General features: G+C 46.2%; 1 protein-coding gene across 3 annotated transcripts; it reads left to right on the top strand.

Annotated features, from left to right (window-relative positions):
* The first annotated feature begins 240 nt into the window (after positions 1–240).
* Positions 241–20,487, top strand: LOC144142686 (tight junction-associated protein 1). Of its 3 annotated transcripts, none has more exons than XM_077674347.1 (8): positions 241–448; positions 886–981; positions 4,232–4,357; positions 6,687–6,788; positions 9,781–9,924; positions 14,383–14,466; positions 17,507–17,719; positions 20,229–20,487. In XM_077674347.1, the coding sequence occupies exons 2-8, from the start codon at positions 955–957 to the stop codon at positions 20,376–20,378; spliced, it is 846 nt and encodes a 281-aa protein (XP_077530473.1). In that variant the 5' UTR covers positions 241–448; positions 886–954; the 3' UTR covers positions 20,379–20,487. The 3 variants fall into 3 exon arrangements, with proteins under 3 accessions (XP_077530473.1, XP_077530471.1, XP_077530472.1); XM_077674345.1 differs by having other exon boundaries at positions 242–448; positions 6,666–6,788; XM_077674346.1 differs by lacking the exon at positions 241–448 and adding an exon at positions 494–624 and having other exon boundaries at positions 6,666–6,788.
* Positions 20,488–21,443: the final 956 nt, after the last annotated feature.

Below are 21,443 nucleotides of genomic sequence, written 5' to 3'. Positions count from 1 at the left end.
CTCCGACAACGACTCGGAGAAACCCCATCAAGCCAAGCCAAGCTCAAATGCTAAAGCTTTACGCCGAAACTCAACCTAAATTTTAATAAAATCAGTACTTGTTTCAAATAAAATTTAAATAAATACTAAAAGTTGAAAATATATTGAACAACGTATATTGGCAGCTATTGTTAGATTGTCGAGTAGAGACATTACAACAGTGCGGAGTTTTCTAAAACTATTTTAAGACGTGCTCAACGACTTCGAGACAGTCTTGACAGGCCAGCGGGATGATGGTCGGCTGCAGCAGCAGCCGATGAGCACGAAGGAACGAAGTGACGAGGTCCTCTACGCATTCGTCTTGTGGCAGATCCGTCTGATGCGCCGTTGCTACGTTGCCACGCCGCTTTAAAGTAGGACGGCCGACGCAGATTGTCCCCGCCGAGACGCCACGGCCGTCGTCTCCAAGGTGGGCTCTTGATCGTGGTCTCTCCGACCGTGCCCGCATCACAATCAACTGATCGAAATTTCCCAAGTACTGGAATTCCCCCGGATTCACGTCGAAATTGTGGTCTTCGCGATCGCGCTGCTTTCGATCTTATACGTGCAACGTATTATTGGAGTTTGTTCCCTAGCGCCTAGCTGGTAAGAAAAGAAGAGAGCTTCAGAGTGAACGTGTACGCGTAGTTCGTATTCTTTAGTTTTGCTTTCTCTAAATCTTGACATTCGGATTCAAAGGCGTGGTATTAAACATTCAATACGTCTCCTCGAGGGACAAAACCACAAGAGTGATGTTTATTTTTTATTTCTAACGTTTTGAAGACTTCATCAATTAACAGTCGGCGGGCCAGATGAATTGGACCTTCGTACTTGATTTCTCCCAACTGTCATTCATTGTTTTTCCAGGCTGTACGAGCGAAGGCCGCAGCGCCTGGATAGTGGCGAGGGGTTTCTCGGAGTCATGACGTAGCGAACATGAGTACCATGAAGTGCGTTTGCCAGGTGAGTCCATTCGTTACACCCAGTAGAGATTCCGATAGATACAACGGTGAGCTGACGTCAGTGGTTCGCAAGATTGTCGAGGTTTGTGACACGTAACATCTGTCCCGCAGTTCATCGTGCCCGGAGGTTGATTGACCTCTCACCCGATGAGGGGTTACGATCGTCTCCAGCTTGAACTTTTTTAGTGCAGTGTCAACCAGTTTCACTGACACTTTAAGGCACGCTGATTGTTAACGCACTGCGCGGTAGCTAGTGGTTGTCTGGTACAGTGCTTGAAAGTTTTACTGCTTTGTTGGGGACAGGACTTGGTGTCAACTTAACGTTGGGACGGCACAGATGAAGTCGTCCTTGCCATAGTGATGCCGAAATTTGCTCTGTTTGCCGATTACTTAAACCACCTCCTTTGATGGTGCCATGAAGTTGCTGCATCACACGAACTGCACTGTAAATGAAAAACTGCCCGTACCGAGTGCCTCTGAAAAAACAACGCTTTCACCTAAACTGTATCCTGTCTATAAGTTGGGCTCCTCAGGACCCCATAAATGCTATCTGTAGAAAAAAGTCGTTGAGTAGAGTGCATCATCGTATTTTGTATTTTGATGCGTCAGCGTCATTTAGGGGAAATAAAAGTGCCGTCCCTGAAACCCTGTGGCCAGAACTTGTCATAAAAATTCTTATTGTCTGCGTGTAGCCAGAAACATTCCATCAAAATTTTAATTGGCTGCGTGTAGCCCGAAATGTGATTGAAATTTCTGTTGGCTGCGAATGGGGGTATCCGGCATCCTGGCGTTATCTCTAATGTTACACTTCGTGGTCTAACGTTGCCTGGCACGTCGCTAGTCTCACTGCTAAGGCCACATAATGTTAAAGGGGGCCTAAATAGGGTTCCCGGCCTAACAACATACCCACTTAACTGGATTAGCCAGTGACGATGACAGCAGTCACCAGAAACTCAAGGGCAATTCACCAATCCTGATTTAGCTGCGATGCGAACATGCCCACTCAGTCGGATTGACCAGTAATGATGGCAGCAGCTGTGAGAAGCTCGTGGCCAATTTGCCATTTCCCAGTTGGCAGCGGCGTCAACATACCAAGCCACACGTGTGCTTTCACAGCTCAACAAGAGGTGATGCTTACGCATTCTCACATTTCAAGAGAAAGCTTGGGGGCCCTTGTGACCTTCTTTAACAGTTGACGAGGTCAATCGTGTTTGCTCATCGCATTGCCTAGATACACCAGTGAGAAATTAAAAAGAAACATGCAGCTTATGGGCTGAGAACTATACGCGATGTGGAGCTGTTTCAGTCAACCGTTTGTATGCAAAAAAAAAGCTGCGTAGGCATCTTGCTTGTTACGTTTTGTTTGCGCAGCTTTCACATGTCACCAAAGACAGCTCCGTCATCCTTGAGAAACGTCTGAGTAGAGAACAATGATTGATGCAAAAAAAAAAAAGAATAACTGGTGAACTTGCTTTGGTAATGTCAGCTATATCACAGAACTTATTATTTGCCTTTGATTGCTTGCTGCTAGTATCCCGCACCTACTCTGGATACTGCTACTGAACTGCTTGTAACAGTCCTTGATTCATGTCTCAGCCACCAAGCACGCAACATTTTAAGGGCACACACGGTGCTTTTATATAGCCTATTACAAATAAACCGAATGTCAACTGAACTCGCAAAAGAAATCGCTAGGCTGTGTCGTGTGTAACACTTGGATCAGTGACCTGTGCACTACAGCTCAGTTGTCAAGTTTGAATTTTGTGCCTGATCCTGTTATGAATGCAGTCTGTTCTATTTTGAAAGCAGTAGAGCAGTAGATAGATCTGTTATGCATTATGTCATGCATTCATCAACCATCCATGACATATACCTTTTATTCTTACGTACAGCTGCCCTCTTTTGTGACTTTCTTCCTTCTAAATCAATCTGCCATCTTATCTTTCTAAATGCGGTAGGCACATCTTTCGCTCGTTAGCTAGTCGATAGCACATCTAGTCTGACAGCCACCTTGTAAGACCTGATCCCCATCACTATTTTCTTTTCGGACAGTTTATTTTTCTTGCTGGAGTAATTCCAAAAAGCAGTGATCCGAAACCGTGAGAGTTGTGAACCGAAAAATGCCCTTTGATTCGCAAATGCCTGGGTGACGAATGCTGATGCGTTGACACGTACCCAATTGCACATAAACGTTGGTTTTGTGCAAAGCAGTTCATAGCGGGTGATCTCCACAATGACGGAGGCATTGGTATTTTATAAAGGACGGCACAGGGTAAAAATCCCAGTCCATCTCCACTAACGTGAAACCTGGGGAGGGGTGAAGCGTGCAGTGTGTAAGTGTATTCTTCGTGCCTTGGCGTTTTTGCCAACGGATATGAAATCATTGGGGGGTGGAGGTATAAGCACGAAGCACCCAGTGCGAGGCGTAAACGAGTGTCCCGGTGTTTTTTTTTAGTACGCGTTACGAAGCGCTCATAAAACTGTAATCTTTGTATTTTCCAATGCTATGAACCCTGGTGAGTGCAATAAGAGAATCGATTTTTTGCTGCACCGCGTGGAGCTAATTTTACAGCTCATTAAACTTTGGTGGCACCAGAAGGAACCATTTCGAATGCCCATTTCAAACACCAAAGTTTAATGAGCTGTAAAATTAGTTCTAAGCGGTGCATGTAAAAACCAATTCTCTTATTGCACTTACCTGGGTTCATAGCATTATGAAATACGAAGATTACAGTTTTATGACTAACACTGTTTTGTCTATTGTTCCTCCAAAAATGACTAATCATCTCTAATTATCTTGGTAACTAATTGACTTACCCAAAAATTATTGGAATATTTGAAATCAGTGGGGGGAAAGCTGCAAGACTGACAAGTTTCACAGAGTTTACTTAACAATTAAAGGAAGTTGTTTTAAGAGCAGTGTTGTCCCTTAAATGGGCACAGCTCAAAATTCCGTCCCTGGTCTCATCTTATTCCCCGAGCTTTTGTACAACCCTGTTGCATTTTGTTGCGCTGGAGTATATCGTAATGAAGAGGAGGATGTGTCAGACAATGATCTTTGGACGCCATGCTCATTAGTAGCAAAGGGATCAGTCTAATGTAAGCGCAGTTAATCCTTCTTTCTTGTGGCTTTGCACTCCGTTTTTCAACGGGCCGTTTCCGCTAGATGGGCGTTGGTTGAGCTCATCTGTTCTGCCGAGTGGTAAGGTTGGTGGAAGTGAAAAACGGCAAGCGTCCCCTCCTTTCTGCAGGAATGTGGCTGCGCGTGCGAGAGCTGCGTGAGCGGCAGCAACAGCCTGCATCTGCACCAGGAGATTGAGGCCCTCAAGCGTCAGCTCTTGGAGCGCGACTGCCACATCGTGCGCATGGAGACGCAGGTTGGTCAACCCTCCTCCCACTGATGCACTAAAGGCACTTTATCCCCTGTTCTTGCACACTGTTTGTTAGAACGGGCCATTATCAGGCTCCTGGATTGAGAAAGCATTACCGTATTTTCCGGTCTATAAGTCGCACTCCCCCCAAAACAACAGCTTTTGCGTAAAAAAAAAAAGAATGTATTCAAGTCACACCGGTGTGTAAGATGCACTGGTGTACAAAACGCACTTGTTAATCAGGTAAACTCATAGAGGACAAGTTTGTTAGAAAGTGCAGCGAAAGTACGTGGTTGTGGTGGCCGGCCCCTCTGAACGCATCCCCCGGTAAGCAGTGCTAGACACGTGCATCTACCGTCCAAAGTCTCGACAGAAGTAATGTCTCAAAAACGGTTTATTGATACACACAGATGGCATGTACTTATAGACGGCATTTAGGCAAAGCCATCGCAGCCTTCTTCCTCCGACTCGCTAACAAATAACTCATTCATTTAGACCATAGAGCTGTGTCTCTTAACGTGCGCTGACATCACGCATTACGCAGGCACCTTTTCGAGCGCGTACCACACGCGGCCGCCACGTACCGGATTTATTCCATGCATAATTCGCACCAGTAGATAAGACGCACCAACGAAAATTTCAGAAAAAAGCGCGACTTATACAGCGAAAATACGGTAATTGTCCCATTGGGAAAAAAAAAACGGTGTTGTAGCAGCCTGGAAATTTTTGTGTACATTGTAGTTCGTATGGTAATTGAACCCAGGTCTCTTGGAGTTTGTAAATGAATCAAACCCAGGTCTACAGAGTAGGTGCTGAGTGCATTACCATGATGCTAAATCAGCACTTTGCCTGCCGCGGCGGGAGAGAGCGTAGTGCATGCGTCAATGTCATGTGACAGGTGCAAAAGACAGCGCAAGCACGTGACTGCACATGAAGTGAACGGGTGCCCCATAGCCATGGAAAGTGCTGATTTTGGAGAATTAGTGCTCACATTAAAGGGGCACACTGATCTTAGAAAGTTTTATTTGCTTTCCAACCAATTTTCATTAAACTTTATGGGCTTGTTCAGTCTTTTTTAGATGATATTAAATGTCCGATACGTTTTGATGTGAGGCATTTAGTTTCCGAGACAAGTAAAAATCTTTCTTGATTGTTCTCGAGAACAATGGAAAAAAGACTAATCTGCGAGAAATTACCAACAAGGTATAAATATATAACAGAAGCTGTGGAGAATAAAATGTGGGAAGCAGTTTCTTTTGTTTTCCAATCACATCAAAGTTTACGTCAATTCTAACTTCTAGGTTTGAAGTACTCCTGCTAACAAATTAAAAATAATGCTAATTAAAAAACTACTGAAACACAAAATTCAGGATCTGCTTCCCATATTGGATAGTTTAAACATTCAGGTTTACGCTGCAAAAGAAGTTACCTTTCTAACTGCTCTACATGCTGGGATGTACTTCTCGAGAATTTCCTATTGCTGCAATATCGCTCGTCATGAAAAAGGAGGAAATTATGGAAAAAATGCTATTTTTTTTCATTGAAATCGGGCCTGTACGGCTTTTATAAGTACCCAGTAGTGTTCAAGCACGAACTTTTCTGAGCGAAAATTGTGCAAACTAAGGAAAAAGTGACATACCTAAAAAATGCTTTTCTGGGCAATTTTTGGTCCCAAAGACTTATGTGCTCGCATTAAAAGAGTGTAAACAGTCTCTCCCTTTCTCATTTTGCTTGCTGCACGTGTGTGGGTGTGTGTAATGGATCCTACCACGTCTAGGACACTAATGTGCATGCTTGTGGAGACTTCGATGCTGCTTAACTTATGGGGGATGTGAAATCAGTGAGCTGTTCTTTGGAAGCGGTTAAGAGTACATTGGGCTCTCTTTGGACACTCTTTGGACTGGTGTCTAGCCCGTAGCCGTACTTTAGTTGTAGTCTCTGAGAGGACTGATGCAGAAGCTAAGTGCGTGTTCTTCCCCTTTGGTAAGTTGTCATAGGCCTGTGGTTTCATTGCCGTCTCGTCTGGTTTCGAAATGTCGCAAAGCACTTTCTGTCATAGCATGCTGCCCCAATCTCAGACCCATACCACCGTGGTTTTGTGCATGCGTGCTGCTTCCTAACCCTTAGTCTTGGCCTTTGTCACCTTTTTTTCTCTGACCCGTGACTTTGATTGAGCAGAGGTGTTACTAGGCTTTGCAACGGCCTGTTGGAACCCTCCTCCCCGTTGCGTGCCGGCCTGATCAGAGCCGTGGCGGAATGTGTGGTGCGTGCGTGCATGTGTTGTGGCTGGCACGCCCTTGGCGTCGTGTTGCAGGTTCTGGAGGGTCCTCCGCAGGGTCGGCCGCCTGAGCCTGCGCCCCCTGGCACGCCCTGCCTCCAGGAAGCCTGCCAGGACCGGTGGCAGAGGCTGCAGGACGGGTACCGGAAGCTGCAGAAGGTACACTACTCTATGCAACTAATGGGGGAGGGATGTGCCCTTTTGAAGACGGCCATCTTTTTTGGTTCACTTAAAGGGGCCCTGCAACAGAAATCCGTAATGCTTGCAGAACATAGTCAACAAACACATCCGGTAGTTAGATTACGGGGTCAAAGCTGCAGAAGGTATAGGATTATATGCAACTTACGGAGGAGGGACGTGCCCTTTTGAAGATGACCGTCTCTTTTGGTTCACTTAAAAGGGCCCTGCAACACTTTATTCAACTTTTTTTAGAAATCCTTAATGCTTGCAGAACGTCATCAGCAAACACATCCAGTACTTAGATTAAGGGGTCGAAGCTGCAGAAGGTATAGTATTATATGCAACTCACGGAGGAGGGACGTGCCCTTTTGAAGACAACAGCCTTTCTTAATCCACCCAAAGGGGTCCTGCAACATTTTTTTTTTCAACTTTTGTAGAAATCCTTAATGCTTGCAGAACGTAGTCAACAAACACGTCCGGTACCTAGATTAATTAAGGGGTCTCAAAGTACCTCGGCCAGAAATGACCACTCCTGGCATTCTTCAACCGCTGGAATTACATTGTTACAGCGATGTAGCGGCTATTGGCCAGCTTTCCGTCAGTTGCAGTGGTGAACGCATTCGATAGCCACTTTAAAAAGAAACCCCCGAAAGCAAAGCAGAAACGAAAGGCGTATCTGCTGCGACGAGCAAAGCATGCAGTGCCGCTCCATGCTGGCAATAACCATAGCTTCTGCAGTGCTTCCAGACACGAATGAGTGAGAGCGTTAATCGGAAGTGTTGCATGGCCGCGTATCTGCCCACTTAGCTGCATATGTCGTCAAGTGACGGTAGTCTTCCACCGCGTAAATGCCTCTCTTCTCTTTCTTGCCCACCTCTCACGCTGTGCCGTTCCTATCTTGCACCTCTCATGATAAACACGGTGGAGGTTTGCTCATGTCAATTGTATACTATTGCTGCATTCCACTGCTCGCACACCACCTATAGGAATCTTTTAAGTGCAATGCACTTCTTAAGCGACCCTGAACCTGCGTCCACCGGCGATGTCCGCGCACGTGGAGATGGGCGCGCGCAGCCTGGCCGCTGACATGGCACATACCCACGTGGGGGATTGGCCAGGAATCGGGCGTGAGAAGGGCTAATGCACCCGCTTAAAGGAGTACTGACACGAAATTTCAAAGCTGAGATCCGCTCTAGCAATCAAGTACAACGACAACACAAATAGGTGTCTGTGAATAAATGCATCTTTCTTTCTTTGTAGTTGTGTGTGTGTGTGTGATCTCTCTTTCGCGAACATTACCGAACCGCGCAAATTCAACTCGTGCATTTGCACTTTCACATTCTTCCCCTCGGGGAAATGCGGGGAATTTTGTTACTGTTGGACTTCTTGGAATGCCGCCACAAGGTGGCACCGCAGCGCATTTTTTATTTATGGGTCAAAACATTTTTTTGGAGGTGTATTTTCTTGTTTGCTATCACAAAAATCAAGCAGCCATGTATTTATTATGTATTGATGCTTTGCCTCAAACATGCCTAATGTGCTCTTTTTGCTCAACATTATTGACAAGTACGCACCTCGCCACAAGATTTACTGGTTTGGAAATGCTATGCCTATATAAATGTATCACTTGGGGATTATTTTAACTTTTGGCTGGGTATCTGAATTGAGGGACAGGCAGACGTACAGATGGACCAAAATATTGTCTTTTCTTGAAATTGTGGCCCGTCTGTCTGTCTGTCACTCGATTCAACTGCCTGACTAAAAGGCAGGTGAAAGAAGGCTTGAAAATAAAGGATATATAGGTAGGCCCTCCCTGAACTACTATAAGTGGTGGCATTCCTTGGACATGTCAGCATTGTCCAATGCACAGAAAACCTTGGGCGTATCTGAAGTGATCAGTAGGTACATACTGTGAGTACCAGCGTTCTTTTAATCAAGAATACATGCTGTGTGTGATTTTTTGTTGTACCAAATGAAAAAAAAAAAAATGTGTTAGGGATGGGGTGGAGAGAAGTGAGATAAAGAGCCACCACTAAAACGAAAGATCCCAACAGATAGTACGCGGATGGTGCGAGCAAGAAAAGGTTGAACTGAATTTACCAGGCCTCCATTGCATTCGTCGTGAAAGAAGCAAGAGGGGAGAAGTGGCTGAGAGAGGGGAGGCGTTTACTTTGCAGGGACCAATAAGGCCAACTTTCATCAATTCTTAAGGGAAGGCCCTAGCGCATTCTTATATTAGTAGCGTGTTTTTGCTTGTATATAACCCGCACCAAAAATGCAAAAATTTCAGTGGAAAGGTAGGAGTGCGGATAATACGTGGGGTTTCTTCTTTAGTGCAGCTTCACAGCAATGCATGTTCCGCTGTGAAGCTCCTACGCAGTAACACTGACTAAGCCTTCCATGGCATCGATTGCACAAAACAAGGACAAGGAAGAAAAAACAAGGACGAAAATGAGAAAAAAACAAAAACAAACGAAAAACATGATTGGAACCGAACATGACCTTGTCTACAACAGTGAGGACTGCTGCTCAAGTGATGGCTCTAGCGAGAGCAGCGACACTGAGTGAATTGTGACTTTCGCCTTGCAGTCAGTGTATTATTCTACTTGCTAAATATACGCTTTTTCTGTCTACACAGTACGTGATGTGTTGCGTGAGCAGTAGCTTTGGTGCAGCCTCTCTTGCATCCAATGTGCGGGCAATGCGCGATGATTTTTTTTTTTTTTTTCCGGCGGGCTGCAAGTGGGGGTGGGGGTGCAAGTGGGGGTGCAGGCGGGTTATACGCACAAAAATACGGTGTATGACACCTGGGATAATGCTTTTCCAACAACGCATTTCTGTTCGGCAGTAAAGCCGACTGTAAAGGCGATCGGTGTATGGCGGAGCGGATCACGCATTCATTCGGCAATTCTCACTGGGGACTTTCTGCATTTTCTCTTTCTCTCTTACTCTCTCTGTGTGGTGTACCCAGGTGAACCAAGGCCTGGAAGACAAGCTCCTGCGAGTGGTGGATCGGTGCGAGACGGAGAAGAATGCCTTGAGCCGTGACGTCCAGGAGCTGACCTCGCGGCTAGTGGACGCCCAGCTGGCCCTGGCCCAGCTACGCGAAGAGAACGTGCGTGACGCTTTGTATATGCTCTTGACATCCGACAACACATTTAAAAGGGGACATGGCTCTTAAAACGATTTATTTTAATTTTTATGTAAACTCTGTGAAACTTGCCAGTATTGCTGCTTTTCCCCCACCGATTTGAAATACAGTAGAACCTCATCACAAGGGACCCAAGAAACGTGTCTTTTGTAACCAAGGTCTCTTGTATGCAATGTTGCTAACATGGCAGACATAGGAAAATCAACCAAACCGTCTTCATTCAAATGTCTCATATAACCAAGTGTCTCCTGCAACAGTGTGCCTTTTAACGAGGTTTTACTGTATGCCATTATTTTTTGAGTCAGTCAAGCAGTTCCCAAGATAATTAGAGAATAGATGAAACAGTGGTAGTCATTAATCTGTAATCTTTATATTTTGCAATACTATGAACTCTGGTGACTGCAATAAGGAATCGGTTTTTTGATGCACCGCTTGGAACAAATTTTACAGCTCATTACACTTTGGTGTTTGAAATGGGCACTCGAAATGGTTCCTTGCAACTGGTGCCACCAAAGTTTAACGAGCTGGAGAATAAGTTCCGAGCGGTGCATCAACAAAACCGCTTCTCTTATTGCACTCACCAGGCTTCATAGTATTGGTAAATATAAAGATTACAGTTTTATGGCTAACACTGTTCAGTCTATTGTTCCTCCAAAAGTGGTAAATTATCTCTAATTGAATTATCTTGGGAACTAATTGTCTTACTCTAGAAATAATGGCAAGAAATTGTTTTAAAGGGGCCCTGAAAGGCATTTTGAGCACACTAAATGAACTAGCGCAATCGCTAGATTGGGTCGCCAACGTCACCTGTGCCAAGTATTACTCTTTTACGCGCAGCGGAAAGCTCACACTTTTGTTGCAAAGTTTGTCGCTTTTTTCTCACCCTTTCCTTCGTGTTTTTGGACGCCGCCATCTTCACATGTCTACATCATCGATTCCCAGATGTTCGTCATGAGCTAGACATCCTGCTATTGGGCGGCTTTTTCACGCACTTCCGGCAAAGAGATGAGTCGTCTGCTCAGCGTCGGCTCGCCGGCTGATCTGCCAGCGGAGTGCCGGAGTGCTTTGACATTTTACGACAAACGAAACAAGTGTAAACAAACACTTAACCGTTTGTATTGAATGCAACACGGCCATAACACGACGTGGATTTTATCTTACGTGAGTACGTACCATAAAGAAAGTCCCGTGGCACTTCTTTGGTGCAATCGCAGAGAACGCCCTGAGCCGAATGCCCGGGTTTGACGCGTACATTTTATTCAACTTCAAAACAATCCAGAGATGCGTTTCGAACGAACGCAACGTCACAACATGCGTTGCAAGTCTGAACCGCGATTGACAGACGATGAGTTGCCTCCTCCTGCCCGTCGTAAATACGGCACTCACCTCACACCCGGTTTGCGGGGACGAGCAGCAAGTCACAACTCTGGCGCGCGAGCGAGAAGGCTTTTAGCCAGGCACACTGCACATACCCCATGCGAGGTTGAGTGGTACGTCGTTCGAGAAAGATATTCCAGACCATGGGAAGCACTATCCACCCGCAGAAGTACAATGTCGCATTTCATCGCGAAACGAACGCGTCCACAACACACAGGAGGCGATGCACACACACACACACACAGCTTCGGTCGCTGCATTGGCTTAGCTGCAAGCTTCGTTCGGACAATCAGCGATGCTACGACGATACAGAGCTGCGTGAGGACGACGTGCTAACCACTTCAAGTATTTAAAAACACAGGGGCAAAGAACTAGGTTCATCGGAAGCAAAAAATCTTTCCTCCATTATAGTGCCTGAAATATACTGGCTAGTGTGCCGAGGGCGGGCTCCAGGCGGGCGCCGGGAGCGATGTACGCGGCCGTCTGCCGCTTGGGGCGCTGCCGTGCGGGAGTGTGCGCGTTCATCCGGCCCGAGCAGATCGCGCGGTTACCTCCGAGCTGCGTAGCAGACGGCAGCGCGGCAGAACTTTCCATTCCCGCTTGCGACGAAAGCGAGCGAAAGCGACGGGAATTCTGTCGCGCAACCAAAATTTGTCCCGACCATTCGACAAAAACGATCGTCGCGCGACAAAGCGACGGAATTCCTGCCGCTCTCACTCGCTTTTGTTGCAAGTGCGAACGGGCCTTTATGCGCAATCTCCGCCCCACATAAAACAAGCTCTTGCTTGTCGCCTGAGCATACGGTTGATATCTGACTACGTTACACTGTGCTTGCCAGTGTATTTAAACGATGTCACTAGGTTTGAAATGTACGCGCTCGGCGTGCAGCTTTGTAAACGCAAGCGGTTTCACATATGCACGCTATTTTGCTGCTAATAGAGTTTTAGTACAGCGTTTGTGGCCTTTGCATACGCTAAACGCTAAATTTTTGCGTCCCGCTACGTGACACCGCGATGGGAGTTTTAGTAGAGCGTCTCATCAGTTTTGCGTAGCGACACACTAATGCATACGGCGCCATCTGTCAAATGTTTTCCGAAATGTCTCGCCGGCTGATCTGCTAGCGGAGTGCCGGAGTGTTTGGACATTTTACGACTATCCAAACAAGTGCAAACAAACGCTTTCCCGTCAGTGTTGAATGCAACACATGGGTGCAGCTTGTCAGAACACGGGTTCTCGCTGATCGAGTGCAGCGTTGGTTTGCTCTTCGCCTTCACGTTCATCGCCGCTGATAAAGCGATCCGATCCGGCGCGTTTTGTGCACGGGTTCTGTGTCGGTTGAAAATGTCTTTTTTCACATGCCGCCGGTAGTAGGAATTACAACCACCGCAAAATAACACCCGGCACCAGCGGGGCCACATCTGAGACCGCGCTTTTTGGATAAACAGTGCGCGGTGCACCAAAGGGAACGAGCGCACGATTCTCCCCACGCGGCTGCGAGTTCGCCGCCGATACCAACTGCAGCCCTGCAGCTACGTACACCGCGAAAGGGCAAGGCCAGGCCGCACACATGCGGCCAGGTCATTCGTTCGCTTTTCCAGCCTGTGTCCATGGTGTCTACAGAGATGAAAAAGCCGAAAGAGCTGGCCCGTAGCAGACGGCAGTCTGTGGGAGCGCAATAGCGGAAGTACGTCACCGCTGAGGAGCGGAGCATCATGGGAGGGGAGGCCAACAGCGAAGAAACAGTTGAAAGGAGGAGGAAATACGGCGCGACGATAATTCGCGGTTTTTGATTTACGATTTCTCAGCTAATACTCATCGCTTTAACAAAATTCTTGCAGGAGGAGATTGCTAATACATTGCTTTATTTGGTTACATGTACATCCATGCATCGGCGGAAGGCATTTCAGGACCCCTTTAAGAGTCATGTCCCCCCTAAGTGACGTCGGAAATGTGAGACTTCTGTGTGGTGGTGAACTTTCCCGCCACTTGTTGTACCCCTTGCCAATGTGTGACTGGCTTGCTGTGGGAGCGTTGTTAAAGCTCCTGCCGTGGTTTATTCTCGCCATATCCGGGTGGGGCAGTTTTGGGTGTAGGAGTATTTTCCTGGTGCAGCGAGAAGTGTGCATTACAGAAGCACATTTTTGAGACAGACACGACCACAAAATATATCGCTGTCATAAAATGGCGTTTGTCTGTATAGGTGCCATCAAAAGTAATTGGAACACGGTCTCGTCAATATACAGGAATTTCTTTTTCCGGAAACTGCCTGGCTGCATTAGTGTGCGTTTAAAGGAGACCTGTCTAATAGAAAAAGCTTCCTGTAAACTGGTACCATATTTTCGCGCGTATAATCCGCACCAAAAATGCGAAGATTCTACTGGCAAAGTATGGGTGCGGATAATACGCGGGGTTTTTCCTTTAGTGTAGCTTCATGGTAATGCGCGTTGCGCCGTGAAGATCCTACGCAGTGACACTGACTAAGCCTTCCATGGCAGTGATTGCGCAAAGCATACAAGGACAAGGAAGAAAAAACAAGGACGAGCGCACTCTAACAAAAATGTATTTTATTAGTGAATTGTGACTTCAGCCTTCAGTCAGTCTATTCTACTTGCTAAATACACACTTTTTTTGTCTACATAGTGTGTGATGTGTTGCTTGAGCAGTAGCTTTGGTGCAGTTTTTCCTGTATCCAATGTGCGGGCCATACGCAAGGATTTTTTTTTTCTGGCATGCTGAAAGTGGGGGTGCGGTTTATATGCAGGGGTCGGTTATACTCGCGAAAATACGGCTGTCATAAGGCCAGTAAGACAAATGTTTTGTGATATTCACAAATGCTTGTTCCAATTACTTATGAAGGCACCTGTACATTTCGCTTTGTTTCGTCCCATGTTCAAGTTTTGCACCTGACATGTTGTGCCAACTTATGCTGTTCATTTCCTTTTGTATTCTAGCAAAAAAAAAATGGGAACAGTGTTCTGTGCGTCGAACCAGAAGTACTGAGTGAGGGGCACCTATCTTGAGCCTCGTGAATTACTTTTTCCGCAGGAACAGTACCGGAATGACTGCAATGTGGCGGTGCAGCTGCTGCAGTGCAAGCCTTCCAGCTTTGTCGCCTCTAAGTACAGCGCGGTACGTCCACTCCTTTGCAAGCCATGCTCTCTTTTAAGTGCAGAGCACTTTAGGGGCTCGCCTTGTCGTCGTAGCTCGCTTCCTGGTTCCTACTATATATATATAGTAGAGCCACACGGCGTTCCGTCGTCGTGGCGTAACCCAAAGGCTTCGAAAGCTAAGCGGTTTATATAGTCATAAGCGTTTGAAATCGTGAACCGCTGGCGCTTGTCATACATCTCCCCGTTTTTTAGCGCAGAGAAAACTGCAGGCACATTTGAGGCAAAATGTACGTAATAAACCGGCAGTGCCCACGTTCATTTAGTTAGAAATGCTTGTTGGGTTGGTTTTTACAATAGTAAGCAAAAAAAGTGGCAGTGCAACGCTGGCATGTGCGAGAGGAAAAGCAAGCACAAAAAAAAAAAAAACAGTACTTCCGCTGGCGCAGTTTCAGGCAGGGCACTGCGAATGCGGGAAATTTGAATTGCATTGGGTGGCAGCAGTGAGCGGATAATGGCGCTAGAGCCCATTATGGCAAATCACAGCTCTGCACTTCCGACAGCTTTCACATTGAGTGAAATGGATTTAATTTTTTGCGAGGAAGGGGGGGGGGGGGCGGGGGAGCGTTGCTCTTAGCTTTTCTGCATCCAATGTCAGATCGCCTGCCCTTGTACTCTGTACTTAGAGTTGTGTTGGGGGATACTTGCCAAGTTGTGATAAGCTTGCTGGTTGTCCTAAAATAGCTTGTGAGGGGCAGCATCTAACGCACCTTTGGGAGCGTGCTTGTCGGGCATAAATTTTGTCAGGTGTACAAGCATAGCCATAGAGAAATATTGTGCAAGCTATGACTCTTGAAATTTTCCTCTGACTGATGGTGGGACCTCATAATCATGTGAATGATGTAAAATTCCTGAGTCACACCAGCTAAATTTGAGGAATTAATCTTCTTTTTTTATGGCTACTTTGAAAAAGGAAATGAGTGCTGCTAATTGAGAGTATGTAACGTTGGAGTCACTTCAATTGCAAAAGGTACCTCAAGAATGAGTTTGCGTGTACTTTTTAATGCGTAAGCTTTAAATGTCCCACTGAGAAAAAATTAAACCCAGTTCCACCCAGTGTGAGATCTGTTAAAACTGCGGAACTGTGGGTCTCTTGTGTCGGCTTGAACGCAAATGGTGCTCACACAAGGATGGCAGCGCCATCACCACGAAAATTCTATCGTTCGCGCAAAGAAATTGGTAGCTAAACGCCAGCAGTGGGAGGTTCCCTCCCAGCCCCTGTGAGACCACTGAACCCTCTATTGGTAGGTCTGGAATCTGCCAGTGAGGTCATTCCCAAATCCACCTATAGATGCCGCCAGCAGGTTTGACCCCCTGCTCCTACTTTGTGTGACGCACGACCTACAGCAGACGGACGAAAAGGTTCGACCTCCAAAAGCTGCTCTGTTAAAAAAGCCAGTGTCAGTGTTGGAAATCACAAAGCTATTACTGATCCCACATGTCTGGAAGGCATTCTAAATCACGAGCTTAAACTCGGCAGTAGCGAAAGGTTGCCATCGAGGCCAGTACACCACAGGTGGAGTAAGGGAGTGGAACACAGCCAAACTAGCGGGCAGACAGGTAGGGAAATCCACCATCGTTGCAAATTCTAAAACAAGGTGGCAGAAACGTGCAGCGGCGCAATGCGCAGGAGACGGATCAAAGCCATTGGAAAGCGTAAGGCAGAAGCTGATTGCTACGCAAAGTGTCTCAGGTGGCAAGCGGACGAGTCCCTTTGTCAATGAGGGGCAGAAGCAAAGTGTGTCAGGCGGTCGATTTAACATTAATGCTTTCGCAATCACAACCCTTGCATAAGAAGTGCTTAAAGGAGCCATGAAGAGAAAACACAAGTTTGGTTCATTCAAAAGATTGTCTCGTTAGAATCATACTGACACCACTTTTAACGTAAACTTCGCTCAAATAAGCTACATAATTAGGAAAAACGGGAATGGTCATGCGACCCACCAGCTCATTTCCCGCAACAGAACCTGTGATGTCACATGGGCTAAGCCCTGCGATTGGCGGAGGCTGGCAGAAGCAGACGCAAATTAGGTAGAACTTACAAACTAGACGAACGAGCGATTTGCGCTTAAATTTAGGGCACATTCTTTACAAAGCAATAGGAATGATGGGACAAACAGTGGAAGTTACGAAAGCACATGTAAACATAGAAGTACTGATGCGTTCTGCTGTTCGTACTGCGCACAGCATGCTTTGGTTTAGCTGCACAGCACTACGGGGCTTGGGGTTGTCTCAGACGACACTGGCCGATTGACGCAAGCAACGGTGTCTTACGTGACCCCATTTGTCGAGCGAGCACTGTTTCAGGGAACGAATATTTTCTCCCAGAACAAAAACAAGCCAGGTTTAAATGCGGGCAAAAACAAACCAAACGCTTGCCACGGTATGGTGGCGCCATCTAGTTTACGGAACGTAAAGAAACGCGGGAACAAACCAACACCGCTGACCAGGGTGGAGACAACCTTTGAACGGTCCCGTGCCGCCGCAATTGGGCCAACGGGCTCAACGCGGTATTCTTTTCGTTTCCCACGAGACCTAGCAACGCGAAACAGACAATATGATTCAAACTTCTTCAGTAAACCGCGTTGCGGCGATAATTTTAGCGCGGTTTTGACACAATGACTTGCTTTGGCGGCGAGCGAGCAACCGAACATGGCGGCGCCAGCGTTACGTGTCTCTACCCTGTACGGCGGATGCGTGAATGAAGGTATTCTAGGCTGCAGAGCGGTCGGTTCCCGTGATGTCACTTGGGGCCACGAAAACGCACGATTGAGCGGGAAAATCAAAATTTTAACCTAAATTGTATAATTTCTCAGTGAATAAAGCACCGTTTGTATCCGGACAAGCGCTGGGGGCACTATAAAACACGAAATCTTTCGGTTAAAACCAACTTGCATTTTCTCTTCATGGCTCCTTTAAGTGTCCTCGAGAGTTTCTTTCTCTACTGTAAGGGACATTTCTCGCTGGGTGTTGAGCATGCCGCGTTGTGGGCTTCTTCGCAGCTTCCCAACGAGCTCCAGGAGAAAGTGCGCAGCCATTTGGGCAGTCGGGCGCAGCGCACTCCGCCGGAGGCCCGGGTGATCCGGGTGCCCATGCCCACCTTCCCGCCCACCGCCATGGTGTACTCGGTGTCGCCCGAGGACACCACGCCCCCGCAGCAGCAGGAAGGCAACGGACCCCTGCCCGATTACATCAGCGCGGCCGTCATGGCCAAGGTATGCGACGCTGCCCGGTCTGCACGGTGCGAGTTGCGGAAAGGGGCCGTGCAGACGAAACGCAACCTTGTCTAATTTGAAGAAACTAGTCTTCGGAAACTCGTTCAGGTCCCTTCCAGCCCTGAAAGATGTTTTTTTGTTGTTGTTGTTAACAACTAAAAAAGAAACCGCTAGAAAAAATCAAACCCAGTGTGAAATCTGCTAAAACAGCGGAGCTGTGTTTCTCTTGCATTAACTCGAACATCAGGCTCGCCCAAGAACAGCAGTGCTGTCGCAGTGCAAATTCTACAGTTGCGCAAATGAGTTGCAGTCAGCAGCAGGAGGCTCCCTCCCCTAGTGGAAGAGGAGAGGAACTCGCTCCTGCGAGAACACTGCGCCCTCTATCGGTGGGTCTGGGAACTGCCGGCGAGGTGGTTTCCAGACCCACCAATGGAGTTGGCTGGCAGGCCTAGGAGCTTGCTCCAACCCCTCTGTGACGCACGACCTTCAGCGGACGGACAAAAAGGCTCGACATACGACAGGTGGACCATCCATCAGTTTGTAGCTGGTCAAAGGTCAGTTCATTTTTTCCTCCAGATAAAAAAACGATACAGCAGCTTTCCCAGTAGAGCCAGTTCATACCAAGCTTTTTCAGGATGTGAAAGGAGAGGCATAGGGAAAGAAAGACGCCCCTTTCTCTAATAACGTAGCAGTTCCGAAGACGTCTTAACGGACACCCTCTAGATAAGAAAGCCCAGCTGTGTGCTGGCATAGTCCCCAAGTTCCTAGTTTGCTGAAATTAATCTTTTTTTCTCTATGGGAGAAGCATGAGGGTGGAGTTGACCCAATGCCGAGCAGATCAGAGGCACTCCCCAAAAGCGCCTTCTCTGGTTGTTTGGCCGCACGTCACCATAGCAGCGCAGGAAAGCCTGTCCCCACGAGCGGAGAACATTGATGCATGTTTTCGAACTTCAAAATGCTGCGAAAATTTATTTGAAATTTTAATATTGCCACACGATTCAAAGCCAAATTGAATTTTGTGTTATTTGCTGCGATCTTCGAAAGTTTCAAATATTCGCACAGCTTTGTTAATTTTCCTGGTGCCACGAAGTTCAACAATCCTAGTTTCTAATTCACAGTCCAAGGTAAGTGAAGCGCACTGTATGTGCGTACACACTCACCTTCATGATTATCTATGCTGTTAGCGATTCCTGCCAAAGCAGAAATAACCCCGACTTCTATTATCGCATCGCTTGTGAAATTTTGTTATTGCAGCACTTGGTATGAACAAGCTGTACTTTGAAAGGTGTCATTTTGTTATTTATCTGGAGAAAAAATTGACCCGTGTCCAGCTATGGTCCGATGGACAGTCCACTCGTAATGGCAACTAGGCTTTTCAGTTTTGTGGCAGCCATGACCGTAGCCATGCTGACTATTGACATAGCTCTATAGCCATGTAGGGCTTTATGCACTAAGATTCTGAGTATCGTAGAAACACGCAAACCAAATGAAATCACCATCGTGCATTTTAAATGTGGATGGCATTTCAAATTTGTACCCCACCGCGATGGCTCAGTGGCTAAGGCGTTGTGCTGCTGAGCTTGAGGAAGCGGGTTCAATTCCTGGCCGCCGTCGCCACTTTTCTGATGGAGGCGAAAAGCGAAAACGTCCGTGTGTTGAGATTTCAGCGCATGTTAAAGATCCCCAGGCGATCTGAGTTAATCCGCAAGAGCCCTTCACTACAGCGTGCCTCATAGCCCAGGTTTACCATTTTATTCGATTATAAGGCAGTATATATATATATATTTATACAGAATATATATTTATTCCATCCATATTTATTTGAGTATAAGGTGAGGGTGCAGTTTGGAGAGTAAAAAAATCACCATATATATACTCCATATATATTTATTCCATATGGGAAATATATACAGAATGTATATATTTATAGTTGTAATATGTTTATACGAAATACATATTTATTTGATTATAAGGCAAGGGTGCTGCTTAGAGAGTCAGAAAAATCGCCTTATATATATATATATATATATAAAACTGAGCTTCGCCAAATATATTCTCCGTACATATTTTCTCAGTACAGAAATTATATATATATATATATATATATATATATCATTATAATATATTGAGACAGAATATATATTTATTCCATATCATATTTATTTGAGTATAAGGTGAGGGTGCAGCCTGGAGAGTAAAAAAAATCACCATATATATATTCCGTATATATTTATTTCGTACGTGAAATATATACAGACTATATATTTATACGGAATACATATTTATTCTGTTGTTGAGACTATGGATTTTGGAAAAAAACCTCGCCTTATATTCGAACAAATACGGTAGCTTTGGTGCGTCAACCCACACAATCAATCAATCATTCAACCAATCAATCAATAGTTTCAGATTTGTGTGCTGAAAAGGCGCACATTCTGTGGAAACAATTTGGAAGCACACCCAGTGAAGAGGTGTGAATGGAGAGAGACCGTCGTGTCCTGTTGCGCAGGTGTTGGAAGAGCGTGCCCGCGAGCGGCGGCGGTCGCACCCCTCGAAAGGCACGCAGGCCTCGCTGTGTTGTGGCAGCAGCAACCGGTCTTCCAGTCAGTGCTGTGCGGGGGACAGTGTGGTGCCACGCACCACAGAGACACTCATCTGATGACGAGGGGGGAGCAGCTCTCTTCAGCCGACGGAAGAGGACTCGTCGAAAACTAGTGTTCCGCTATTTATTTGCCACAATAAAACTGCACAGAGCCTTTATTGTCAGAGCTGCGGGTTTCTCGTGTCACTTTGTGGGGTACAGGGTTGCTTCCTACTGTCACAGTTGCTGTAAAAGTTTTTCTTTACCACTTTTTGGGTCCTTGAGTGCACACGGGAAGCGTAATTAGCATCATCAGCTGTTGGATGTGCGCTGCAGAACAAGTGGACTGTAGAAGCGGTAAGGTGGATGCGAGGGACAGGACAAAATAAGAATCTTAGTGGAGAGGATGGGTGATTTAAGAAACATTGATTGGGGGATGGAAGAAGTGTAAGAAAAGTATACAATGCTGTGCTTGTTCACTCAAAGTCTTCATGCTTCGTGTATGTATGATGAACCTAGGTCGCCAAGCATTTAAGTGCAGAAAGAAGGAACCAATGAGCGGAGCTCATCGAGAATAATTTGCTTCAGCGATTCAGCTCAATTCTTGTTGCAAAGCGCACCAGATGGCGCAAGGAGTCTTTGGAGTTGTACTTGCTGTGCAATATTTTTGATATTGCGGCAGTTTGTTCAGTGGCTCTAGTGGCAGTCTTTGAGTGCCAGTTGCTTATTTTAGAGCTCGTGGTAAAAAAAATGCATCAGGTTTGCATATATATTTTGTTGGAGGGAATAGCTTGCATTTTGCAGAATTCTCTTTCCTTTTTATTCCGTAAATGTGTCCTGTGTTTGGGTCAAACTGACGTTTTTATTGCGTCGTATCGCAAGTTTTTTTTTTTTCCAGTGAGGCATAATTAGGGGAAAGTTGGTGCTGCAAAGATTACCTTTTACAAGTAATGGCACATTTTACACACTAGCCTGAATCGTTTGCACAAATTAAAATTTCTCCTATTTTCACCAAGCAATTTCCAAATTTTATTCTAGGCACCAGCATTTTGTGTAAGAGCTTCAAACTTTAATGACCACCCACCACTGTGATTTGCAGTGTGCATTTATTTATAGCTGCGCAACTTGCACTTTGGTTCTTGT

The sequence above is a fragment of the Haemaphysalis longicornis genome, unplaced genomic scaffold, assembly GCF_048455015.1.
Source record: "Haemaphysalis longicornis isolate Haplotype H1 unplaced genomic scaffold, Haemaphysalis longicornis Haplotype H1 scaffold_6, whole genome shotgun sequence".
NCBI lineage: Eukaryota > Metazoa > Arthropoda > Arachnida > Ixodida > Ixodidae > Haemaphysalis > Haemaphysalis longicornis.
The sequence above is the reverse complement of the archived record's forward strand: the minus strand, read 5'-3'. Positions and strand labels throughout refer to the sequence as shown.